The 12,836-nt window shown below is 43.1% G+C and overlaps 1 protein-coding gene across 1 annotated transcript in view; it reads left to right on the top strand.

Annotated features, from left to right (window-relative positions):
- The window catches only part of SNAP47 (synaptosome associated protein 47), a 79,741-nt gene extending 68,293 nt beyond the window's left edge, over positions 1–11,448 (top strand). Inside the window, exon 4 of the mRNA XM_055803753.1 lies at positions 11,306–11,448. Coding sequence (XP_055659728.1) covers positions 11,306–11,335 — 30 coding nt within the window. The 3' untranslated portion in view covers positions 11,336–11,448. The remainder of the gene's footprint in view (positions 1–11,305) is intronic.
- Positions 11,449–12,836: the final 1,388 nt, after the last annotated feature.

The following is a 12,836-nucleotide window of genomic DNA, read 5'->3' as shown; positions in this document are numbered from 1 at the left end:
TTATCATTTACTAAAAGACCTTTTGATTGCTTGCAGTTAAAGGAGAAAAAAACATTTGCAGGCCAAGCAAGCCATTGTATAAGGGAAGGACAGTCTTTGGCTTAATGTCAAATTCCTGCTTTGCACATTCAACAGGCAACCAAAGTCAATCCATCCACAAGCAGGACAGAAAAATGAGCAAGCTCCTGAGATCCTGAACTGCAAAGATGTCCAGGTGGCCATGTCCAGTAATCTTGATTTAGCAACCTCACCAGCTAGTGGAAACATGATTGTCATCAGGCACTGGGCTTAATCCAAACCTTTCTGCAGCCGGTTGGAAGGAGACCGTTATTTCTGGGACATTTTTTGCTTCAGCTTCCTTAGAACAAAAAAGTGGGAAGGATGTTCTTAAAGTCAGGACTCAACCTATAAAAATTCCTGAAGTTTAACCCTGTCCAAAAAACCAAACCAAACCAAACCAAACCAAACCAAAAAAACAAATTAAAAAAAATATGGGACAAAAGCAGAAGGAAATTTTTCCTGAAATTTGGCAGAGGAAAAAGAGAATTGGAAATGGAAAATGCTAATGAAAGTTTTAGTTTCAGTGGACACGTGGGTGTCATGGGGTGGATGGTTCTGCAGCCTTTTTCAGACAGCAGAATTTATACTCAAGTTTTTTCCTTTATCTTTGTTCCAACAAAGCATTTCTAAGCATGTGCGTAACTTTGTGAGTGCATCAGCATTCCCATTGAAATCAGTGGTACCGTATGTTCCAAGATAAGCAAGTGTTTCAGCACTTCAAACATTCAGGATTCAAAACATATCACAGACAACAAAGCAAACATGCAATAAACACAATTGCTTGTTCCTAAAAAGAAATTTTGACATATTCTATGTTTCTTTTTGTTTTTCTTTTCTGAGAAAATCCCAACTCCTGGAATCTGAGGATTTGGGGAAAACCTCAGATTTCACTGGGAGCCAGAAGCATATTCCTTGCTCGTGCAATTGCCAAGAAAGTCTCAAAAAGGCTACCATCAAAGTCCAAGGTCTTGACTTTTTGTTGATGAAAGTGCTAATAGTTTTAAAGACTAACCCGAGAGGGGTGAAACTGTAACTGCAGAGCATGGAACTGCAGCGGCAGCTTTGAAGCAGCAAAGCACAGTGTGTTTCTTCTTAAGGCAAGGAAGGAATGGGAGAGACGGGGGAGAGAGGAGGACCTCCATTTTTTAGTGGTATGGACCTTTCAGGCTCAGACATTTGGTCTAACAGCTAAATTATGCCAGTCAATGTCATAGTGTTAAAATATTTTTAGGGAAGCGTACCAATATTTTCAGATAAATGCAGAAGACTATCCATTAAATTCTTTGTACAGTACAGACTATGGTACAAAATTATCTATATTGTATATAAATGTATAGTATATTATTATACTAATTTCTATATAATTAATTAATTTTATGTAGAATATAATATGAAATTATCAGACCCTACTTGTTAAGCTAAAAGTTTAGCTACAGCAATGGTAAGGTTTGCTTGGGTGTAATTAGAAGTGCAGGTGTGTATTCAGGAATGCCAAGGAGACAGAAAAAACCCCCATGCTGTTTATATGAACTTGAGAAAAAACCCTCTAAATGAGAGCATGCTTTTGCTATCTAGACAGAGATTTTGAACAGTGAAAAAGAACCTTTTGCTGCCTCATTCTGGGAAATGGAATCTTAGCTGCAGTCGCTGTAAATTCACAGGTCTCATCCTTACCGTACCTGATTTCTCAAAATCCTAAGTATTGGCTAATTTCTCAGCATGAACAATGCCAATGTTGGCACTGGCAGTGGGTTCTAGTGTCCAGAAAAGGGAAACTGTGGCTTGTTCTTCAAGGAAGAAATAATGGTGGAGCTCACAGAACATGAAAGCATCCAAGATTTTTATAAAATAGAATGTAAAACTACAGGACAAATAGCCTCAAGTGTTGCAGAAAGAAAAACAATTACAACGTGAGCCAGCTAGGAAGAACCAAGAAAAAAAAAAAACATATTTATCCTAAAAGTTGAGGGAGCTTAAAAATAATAAAAACTTAGCAAAAGCATTTCTGTTAATGTCTGGGAATATTCAGGAAACTGGCCACAAAAAGAAGACTTTTTTTTTTCCCCCCTCGAAAAATACATCAGGCTTGCCAAGGCTGACCATCTGTGTCTAGCATGTTTATGCAAAGGCATTCACCCAGTTTGGTAAAGAGGCATATACATGAACTGCAAAAGAATCGATGGAAGAGTTCCACCCAAAATTTTGGAAGAACAAGGGTTAACTGCACCTTCTTATTTGGGCTTAAGCATAGCAGTCAGTACCGGGGAACTTAGGCTACTCAATATTTAATAGCCATGTGAAAGGACAGATAAGCATTGATAATGGCTTAAATCTGGCAAACTTGGGAACAGGAAGAAAACAAATGGAGTTACAAACCTGAACCTCCTGATTTATCACTAATGGAGTTAGTCTATGGGGGAACGTGTACAACTCCAGAATCGGAAAAAACTAAGCCTGAACATTAGGCAGTTGCAATAGGAGATAGCCCGGTGAGGTGGTGAGCTCATGATCAGTCTGGGTTTGCAGATGGCTAATAACCTTGTGCTCAGTGCCCAGAAAACTCTGGAAATTCCTTTCAGAGATGTGGTCCATTTGAAGCCAATGATTTGTAGGCAATCTCTTCTCAGTACATAAGTGCTCTTGCTGCCAGAAGCAGGAACTCTGAACCAGCCATGTTCAGGGGTAGTTGTCCAGGAGAGCCAGAAAATGCCAGATTTCAGATTTTGGATTTATAACTTAAAATTTGCTGTGGCTGGAAGCGAGTGGGAAGTCCTGTCTCCAACCCAGTGGATGGCACTGGGCACGTTAGCACATCTTTAGCTGACAAGTGAGCCAGGGCTAGCTCCATAAATGAACCCAATTCATTTGGACTGAGCTAGGAAAAGATTATACAAACTAAACCAGGATTTTCAAGAATGAAAATATATTTCAGCGATGATAGCTGAGGAAGGGAGACCATGAAATGTCTGCGAACAATTCCGGACTCAGAGTAGCTATAGCCTCCTGGCTGCTTCATACCACCTAACTTTTCTTCCCTGAGTTGTTTAATTTAATATTAGGTAAATATTAATTTAATATTAAGTAAAATGAATCAGTCCTAATTAATTTGCACAACCCACCTCCTTCTGGAGAATGTGAGCAGCCCCAGTTTGCAGTGAGGGACGTTGGGGCACAGAGAAAAGACACGTGTTGCTCCAGCTCATTACGATAACTCAGTGTCAGGACCTGGCAGGGGACTTACCACACACAGAGGTCACCCCAGCCGTGGGTTTCATACCTGGATCACCACAGGCCAGATCAGTGTTGTGGTACCCTATGAACAACCTGTCTACTCTGTGAAACACCCAGACATAGACAGAAAGGAAAGAAAATAGCTGTGGACAAGCTCAGGGATTTTAGATATGAAACTCCAGGCTCTGCTCTGGGAGTGCAGTTCTGGAAGCCTGTGCAGTTCCTCAAGGTTCATAGCAAAGCTATTTGGACCAGAATTTGACTTTTCAGCTTTCACATTACTGCACGTAATTCCCACAGGATAATGCTTCACCCACTTCATGAGGCTCTGGTCGCTCAGGTCCTGGAGCAAGGGTCCCCCTCCTCTTCTCTTGATGTCATGAAGAGATTAAAGCAAGGCTGCTAGCTGAATCCACCCGCATCACTGCTGCCCGTAATGGGGAGATTTACAGCTCTCATTACATACCAGAGGAGTTAAAGGCCATGCACCTCATCAGGACCTGTTCCCAGTTTATAGCTGTTGCCCACCAGCCCCACTAATGATCCCAGATAATCGCTCCTTGAATGTTCCCAGTCACCTTGACTTACTGCTCTCTCCCTGTGAGTCATGCTATGAGTCTACAACGTGGTATGCAGAGGGGAAAAAAATGCTTTCTTGCATCTGGCTTTAATTACCTTCATTTTTAATTAAGTTCTGTGGTTTTAATATCAATAACGCTGGCCTGGAAAGAGTTGCTTTGCTTGGATGTTTGTTCTCCATACAGGCAAATATTGCATTTTGCTTATCCCATCCCCTGTGACCTCTGAGGGTCTTTGTCAAATGCTACTGGAATTCACTGAACTCCTGGAGGGCACGGACTGTACAGACGAGGCTGGGCAGTTCACTATCCTTTTATTCACCTTTGGTCAACTGTAAAGTCCTCTCTCTCTCTTGATTTCAATGGGTGGTAATTCCTCATGTCGCCAAAAATATTAATTGAAGCTAAAGGATCTCAATGGATCTGAGATCTGAAGGGGATGTGTGGAGTATTGAGTGAGCTCCCTTGGGCAGGACCATATTTTGGCCTGCATGTGTGTGTATATATATATATATATATATATATGTACAAACCACCAGCACCTTGACCCGTGGCAGAGGCACCTCAGGGATACAGTCAGCATTAAAAAAAGATGGGGAAATTAAAACCTGATAAAAGCAAATGCTTTTCCACACTATGGAAGTAGGCCATGGAGAGCACTAATACAGGAATGTAACAAGATCCAAGGACTGGACTTTCACCTGGCTAGAAAAAAACAGGCACTCCATCACTAAATATGAATGGATTAAAAGGTTTTATTAAACCTCAAGTTTGAGGCAGTCTTTATCTATGAGAGACCTGGGACAAGCCTTAGCAGATCCCATTTTTTTCCGGAGTCTCCTCTCCAAGAGCTGGCGCTACTCACAGTATGAGGGAGAGCACCAGGGTCTTAAGCCCTACATAGTTTGTTTTTAAGAGGGACAATGAAACAAAGTAGACATGTCAAAGCTGGGCTCTTAAAGTCGCTGAAGTGTAAAGAATCGTCTAGGCTATGACTGAGAATTTACATGGCACTTGGAAAGTTACTGTTCATTATACTGGAGTGCAAAAATCAGGTGGTTCTGCAAGCTCAGGGGACGCTTTCATTTTCAGACATATTTCTAACACTTGGTAGTGTTAACAGGTGGACTCGATGATCTTAAGGGGTTTTTCCAACCTAAATGATTCTATGATGCTACAATTCTGAAGGCCAGGCCTGTAAAGTCAGATCTGCAAAGGGACAGCATCTCTCCTAAAAATCCCCACTTCCATTTACATGCAACATGTATTTCAAGGCCATGAATGCACCAATAGACATTAATCACCCTGACACCTGCACACCCTCCACTCACTAGCCCAGGAGCTGGATATAAGCTCCAGCTCCTGCTCCTGGTCAGCCTGAGCTGGGATGGATGCTCTAAATGTGGCTGGTAAGGACAATTAATTGCTGTTGGGGTGGCTAGGGCTCTCATGGCATGCATGCAAAACCCCCAGCCACATTCCAGCTCAGGCTGTCCTGGTGACTGGTACATCTTAGGAGCAAGAAAAAATGTCATGGGGCATATGGCCCCAGCTGGCCAGCTTCATCCAGGCACCCTGGCAGGGCTGGCACTTCTGAGGCTGAAGTGGAATCTGTATTTTGGTAGGTACCAAATGTTAGTGCTGCTGATACCAAACCACAGAAGGTGCTTCAGCAGGAATATACTGAGGGAAACACAGCGCTGTAAAGGAGGGATGGGCGGCAGTGTGACATATTACTCCTTAATTAGCAGATTGCTTGTTGGCACTGTACCCTTAAGCTACAGTCAAGATTGTTTTCTGACCATCTGAAATCTCTACAAGTGCCTGGAAGGGTGGCTGTGCCCTGTGTTACCTGGAGAAGAGAAGCAATGGCTCAAGGTACCAGGGACTAAAAAAATAGTATGGGGATATCATTGGTGCATCATGGTCATCCACAGCACAGCACCCAAGTGAAAGATCAGCACGCTTATTAACTATACAGTTATAATTATATTATTTCAAGGACCTGTGTTTACACCTTGATGCAACTCCGGATGATGTGGATGCAATTAATGCAGAGATCTCTGCAAAGTTGCAGGCAATGAAGTGTCAGCATACTAAAAGGTCTGATCGTTTTAATGGGAACACCTATGAGTTTGGGATTATGACCAGGAAAAGGGCTGAAATATTAAGGAAGAAGCAGAAAGGGGAAGCTGGAGGATGATACAGGTTGAAGAAAACCTTGCTGAACTTAAAAATAAGTGTGAAGGACATGAAGGAGAATATAAATTAGCTGGTGCAAGCCCGCAATCTTTTGGGGCTTAAACAGGCAGCAAGCAGAAAGCATTTAAAAAAAAAAAAAAAAAAAAAAAAAAATCATTGAACGTGTTTAACCGCCAGGGCCGTTTGCTGCCCGAAATGCCCAGGGGAAATTCCAGGGCACAGTGGCTGGTTTCAGGTTCCCTGAGCGGCTGCATTTCGCTTCCCAGAAGAGGTCAGTCTTTCCCAAGGATTCGTGATGGCTTGCCCAGCACTTCCAAAAGGAAGCGCCACACGGAACAATGCCTGGGTGCATAAAAGCAGGGACTAGCAGGAGCCTGCCCAGACCCCAGCTGCAGCCCCAGGTGAAAGCGAGCTCATTGCAAGTGTGAGCTCACCTGGGTAATCTGGCAAACAACTGACCTCATGCTCCCGGGATGTGGGAATTAGCGCTGCCTTGGAGCGGGCTGCGGGGCAGGTGGGAACAACATGCTCAGAAAAATGCTCAAAATTCACAGTTTCTTTCAGCAAAATCTACTCTCATGTGCATGCATGGTGAAAACCCTCTCCCCTCCTTTAATGCTCTGGCCTAGACCTGAACAGTCTTACTCTGACAGCAACGATGGATCTTCAGAAAATAGAATGAAGCCATCCTCCCTACACAGCAGTCGTGCAATTACTAAATCTGAATTGTGCTTCAAAGCCAGAGAAAAGTCCTAGCACCCTGGTCCTCCAGCTGTAAAAATGTGGGGCTCTTCCACCTGCACCATCAGGTAACACCGTTACTGTGTCCCACTAGTGTTCCGAGTCCTCCTGTGGGCTGAGCTTCTGCTGTGGCTGTCACAAGTCCCACAGAACAGCTCTGTCCTTCTGCATTAATATTTTTATAATCTGTTGCTGCTGTGATAAACTTCTCAATGAGCCAAAACTGTGATGGTTGCCTAAATTTTGAGAAACCCTGAAACCTTTTCTCTGAAAGATCATCCCTCTTTTCCACTGGTGTCTTACCCAAATGTTAGCTTGAAAGCTCTGGAAGGTCACACTGACATTAACTCTTTCAACTCCAGTGACCCTGGTGGATGTAGTGGCTGTAAAGGTGGGCATGACAGTCACGTGGACCTTGGACTTACTGCAACGAGGGAGATATAAAAAGAAGGTCTAATATAAGAAACAAGAGAAGAGAGGAGGATGAGGAGACAAGTGACACCAAAGGGGCATTTCAGTTGGTCACAGCAAGGATAATCTTTTTTGCTGCATGGTGAACAGTGCTATAAATCCCTGGGGAAATCATAGTTCAGAGCCATATTTGAAAAGATATTTCAGTCCTTAAATGCTGGTACTAAATATTCCACCTCATTAAAGCTAATGCTTTCTCCTTGATCTCCAAATCTCCCGTTGACTCTGGACTACTTGCAGGATACAGCCCTTTTTTGTACCCAAAACCATTTCAAATGCAGGATCCTGCCTGCTTCCTTGTATGGATTGGCATTGCTGGGCAACCTGACACTCACGTCACAACACGAGCTTGTCAAAATCTTTCAAATCAGGTCAAAATGTTCCATTAGGATATTTACCAAAAAGAGAGAGGAAAATATTTCCTTTCATTTTAATGCTGTTCTCTTTTCTTCACATGTCAAAATGGTAGTCAAGAAAAGAAAATGTTTCAAATCTTGTTTCAACTATTTTTCCCCCCTTGTTATTCAAGCACATTACTGTCAGAAGGACAGTATCTTGGTTTTCAAAGCTTTATATGCAGTTGTCAGAATTGCATGAGCAAAGATGGTAGCTGAGTGCTTTATGACTTGGGTCTGATCATGTCTTCTTGTTCCATTTCTCTGTATATTTCATGTGATGGTCTTCAGTACATCTTGCCTGCGTGTAAATGTGAAGGTCAGCCTTCCACTGTGAAATGTACCTGATTAAATACAGAAACCTATATCTGCTCTGATGAACTGTTTTCTTCCATGTTGATGGAGCTCCAGGATGAGCTAGAGTCCATGGATATGGCAGAACCCACCCTAAAATAAGAATAGGAACTGGGTGAGGAGAGACAAGCTCATTACTCATTGCTCGTTTGTCTTTGCAGGTTATTGAGGGAATCTACATGGAGTAGCTTATCTATAGACACCTGATCTTAAAATTATATGAGGTTAATCATCTCCCAGATGTTCATCAAAGCTCTGTCACTAGCAGGAGATCTGGAGTAACCAGTAATGATTGGAGCAGCACTGTTGCAATAACGTGGAGAAAGTTTTATTTATATGGAACTTGTCTGAGACAAAAAATGCTACAACGCCCTGAAATGTCCCAGATTTCTTTCTTACAGAAACTTTCTTACAGTTCTTACTTCCAGCTTAGGGTGAAAGAGAGATGGCTTTTCCCCATTGATCGTGCCTACCTTCTATGTTGTGTGCATCTTTTAACTAAAAGGTTAACATTTCAGCTTGGACCTGCCTTTCCAGTTATATTTCTCCTCATCTGAATTAGATATGTCTCCTGTCTCTTCCACAAACTTTCTCCTATGGAAAAAAGTTGTTTGTCTCATGTTTCTGTTTTCCTTGTGAAATGGGAAGGTAACAAGATTCCTTTTGTCTGTCTGTCTGTCTGAAAAGAAAACCTTTATTTGCATATGTAGTACCCTATTCTGATTTGAGTGGCTTAGTACTAGACTGAGAGAAATGAAGACCTCAACAGTACATATTTCAGATTGTGAGAAAGGGAATTCAATGAGAGATCAGTCTCATCACATTTTAGATATTTATTGCATCAAAGTCCTCATCTAAGCTAGTTACCTCTAGTTCCCTTTACAGTCAATGGAAGAATTATAACTTCTGAAGGAGATTAAATTCTCCTTTCAAATATCAGTCTTATTCCATTTAGGAACATTGTCCCGATGGCAACACCTACACTGCAGGAATCTATATCTGGTCAGAGCAACAGGTGGATAGAGAAGATAGATTGGAGGGTGAGCAAAAATCCTTTCTGTAAAAACAAAGCTAACAAATCTGTTTAGAGTTTGAAAGTAATGAAAATACAATGACAACGAGGATTGTTTTGGTGAGGGAACAATTTAACGGGTATCTTGGGAAACAGCTGTGATTTACACATATATTCTATACTGCCTCCGAAGTTGTTCTGAGTATTTTCTATTAAATTAAGTAGTAATTAAGACTGTGAGAAAGTCTTCTCAGCAATGCTAGGTAACAAGGAGGTGAATTTCAGGCCCAGCTGGGGAAGGGAGCAAATTTGAACTGTAGGGCTGAAAAAAAAGGAAAGGAAAATTGTCTTTTCTTTTTGTCTGTGCTGAGAAGGGACAGTATGAACTAGTGGTCTGTTATTCTGAATCTCTGTGTTTAAGTCCTAACATTCTCTAGAACTTTCTCTGTGCCCCTTGGCACATGACTTCATCACTCAGCCTCTCCTCATCTGCAAAAATGTAATAATCTGTAATTATTTTGTTTGGTTTGTTGTTGTTTTTTTTTTTTTTTCCCCAATCTGTCTTCTCCACTTGGAGTATAACCTTCATTTTTCCTGGCAATGACCTGAGGGAAGGAGAAAACAAGAACATCCATGCCTTTTGGAAGACTCACCGGGTTGGTTGAAGGGGGCATATAATGCTCTTCAGCTGCTTCCACTGAGCATGTGCCCTCTGACAGGGTCCTTTTGAGCCCCTAATCCTTTTTGGAAGCACAGCCCAGAACTTTCAGACATTAGTGAGGCTCTGCTTACATTTCATTGCCCCGTTGGCCATGTATGACCACTGTGGTGGGTTGACCTTGGCTGGCTGCTGGGTGCTCACCCAGCCACTTTCTCACTCTCCATCCTCAGCAGGGTAGGGGGAGAACATAAGATGAAAAAATCATGGGTTGAGATAAAGGTAATAATAATTAAAAAAAAGTGAAGGCCACAAGTGGAAGTAAAGAAGAGCAGAACTATTTATTCTCCACTTCCATCTGCAGGTGATGTCCAGCCACTTCCTGGGAAGCAGGGGCTCAGTAAGCAAAGTGGTTGCTTTGGAAGACAAATGCCTTGATTGTAAAAGCCCCCTTCCCCCTCCTCCTTTCTCTTAACTTTTATTGCCGAGCACATCATATGCTGTGGAATATCCCTTTGGTCAGTTGGGGTCTGTTGTCCTGGCTATGTCCCTTCCCAGCCTCTTGCCCAGCTCTTGCCTACTGGCCCTTGGTGGGTAGGTTGGAGAGAGAGGATGCTCAGCAGTAGCCAGAACACTGGGGTGTTACCAACACCTTCCCAGCTACAAATGCAAAGCACAGGACTACAGGGGCTGCTATGGGCAATGTTAACTCCACACCAGCCAGATCCGATACAGCCATCATCTACTTACCTTATGGAAATCCATCAGGGGATGCCAGTGCTGTAGCAGCTTGCGCAGGCTATGCCAAGCACTTACTGTGAAGCCTGGGAAAAGCAGTTAGTGGTAAATTCAAACTGTTGCTGTCAGCAGTACTCATGGTCAGGACCTGAAATTCGTACAGGACAGGGTGTGACTCACCTCACTCTAAATCTCTATGGTTGAGTTATCCAGGGGAGAGAATCGTTTAGCGTGTGATGTATTTGACTTATTTAAGGTATCAGCATTGGGGTGATGAACTGTATTTAGGTACCACTGATGTCTAACATAGTGTGGGATTTCTGTCTAGATCCATTGACAGGAGTTGATGGAGCAGAAAAGCTCAATGAGAAGTTTGCATTGTGCTTAAAGAGAATATTGTGAAGAAAATATACTTCTAGTCATTTAACAGCAGAAGATATTTTTATATTTTAGTTAAAAAACAAGATTGAAATTGTTTTGGTCCAAGATTAAACATTCTTTTTTTTTTTTTTTGCTTATTTTCAGTTCACAGGAAAAGATCCTTTCTGCAAAGTGTAAGGGTTTATTTAGCTAAAAAAGAAAAAAAAAAAACCAACAAACCAACCCAAAAGTTCTATCACAGACTAGCTGGAAGGGGAAATTTGGGATCATCCTTAATTTTTGAATTTGATGGAGAAAACATGTGCCAGGTTTTAGTCAGTTGTTTAAATAACCTACTCGGCAGCGGTCAGTAAAAGACCCAACTACTTCTGGCTCACAGCTCAGGGGATCTTACTGCTGTGGAGCACTCTCCCGCTGCAGGTGACTGTTTCAGGAATGAGTGGTACAGGTCCTGAAAGACTGATCATCTCACTTGTTTTTGCAGGACATCCGTCTCTGCCCACATGCCCGGTAACGTGCCTGAGGAATGACTCTGTTTAGTCTCAGCTGTGGATGACCTTGGATAAGTCTTTGTTATCTGCCAAACCCCAGGTAAATGCTGAGAGGCAAGAGTGTTCAGGCTGATTTTTGAAGTTTTTCTCAGACCAGCAGTTGCTCTCACATACAGTTTGAATTTCTAGTCAAATTAAAGCCGAGTTGGTTTGTTTTCCCTCCAGCTTAGCTCACCATGTCAACGACACAGGCACTGGTGCAGGCGTTTCAAGATGAGGAAGAAGCATCTTGGTCATATTCTCAAGGTGGTTTTCTGCTAAGTCTGTATCAGAGGCCAAAGGGCTCTGTGTAATGTTCCTACAAGCCTCAATGCCAGGTGTGCCGCATGTGGTGAACCCTGGGTCTACATCTTCCCCTCCCCTTTGCCTTGTCCTTGCCATAGCTTGTGCTTTACCCCTTGCAGGGTAGCTGGTGCCTCACTCCCCTCCAGATGCAGCTTGGAAGGAAGACTTTTAGCACTTTCTCTTACCCTCAATTTATATTTTTCATCTTCCCAGCACCAAGAATAAGTTGCTCTTTTCTTTTTCTCCTCCTTCCTGAAGAAAAAAAATTGATTAGAAATTTAAATACAGTGAGTCACTCCCCTTTGCCCCCTTCCCCCCATCCTGCTCTCCCTGCCCCCACCATCCCAACTCTTGGAGTATAAATCATTTTCTGTGGTCTGCAGCTCAGCTGGAAAAACTAACAAAATGGGTCTATAATGTCACCAGCATCTAATTTGGTGGATTTATGGGGTCTGGCCTTAAGCACTTGCTGCTTTACAGCGTGTGAGTTTACTTCTGCAGGAACTCCCTCCAGACTGCAGCTCTTTATCCTTGACTGTGGCTGTCCACAGCCTCTGGATCTTTGCAATGGGCAGGTCCCCCTCCCTTGGAAAGTGGGAGCTCTCCTTTCTGCCCCAGCCATTGCCCCTGCCTGATGGGCCCGAAAGAGGATCACAAAACACTCCTGCAGCCAGGAAGGGCTTAGCATCGGTGACACACTGGTTGCAGCAGGCAAATGAAATAATGAACCAAGGCAGACCTGTTGAGGTTCACATATTGAGCAGGAGTTGCATGGCTGGCTCTCTCTTTGGGCTCCCTCACACACAGGCTTGTCCTTCAGTTTTTTTCAGTTTTTGGTTTAATCTTTTGTGGTGACCGGTATTGTCAGATACAGGGGAATCACCAAGCAGGAGCAGCGTTTTACTGAGGGCATGCTTGCCTATGAAGCCCTGCTTTCAAAGGAGCCTGGCTGGAAGGTGTCTCTCCCTGTTGCATAGCTTGACCTAGGCAAAGGATGCATAAGGTGCCGTGTAAGCAGGTGGTGGCAAACACCCCTCAGCTGAAACCCTTCTGGCTTCAGTAGCCTTGTGACAACCTTCCAGGAGCAGCCTTGTCTCCTGGAAGACCCAGTGCTGGTGAGCATTAGCTCTAACAGTCCATTAACACCCTGGCATTCGCCCCAGAGGAACACACTGGAAG

This window comes from Falco peregrinus, chromosome 5 (genome assembly GCF_023634155.1).
Source record: "Falco peregrinus isolate bFalPer1 chromosome 5, bFalPer1.pri, whole genome shotgun sequence".
NCBI lineage: Eukaryota > Metazoa > Chordata > Aves > Falconiformes > Falconidae > Falco > Falco peregrinus.
Note: the sequence above shows the minus strand (reverse complement) of the source record. Positions and strands in the feature narration are given on the sequence as shown.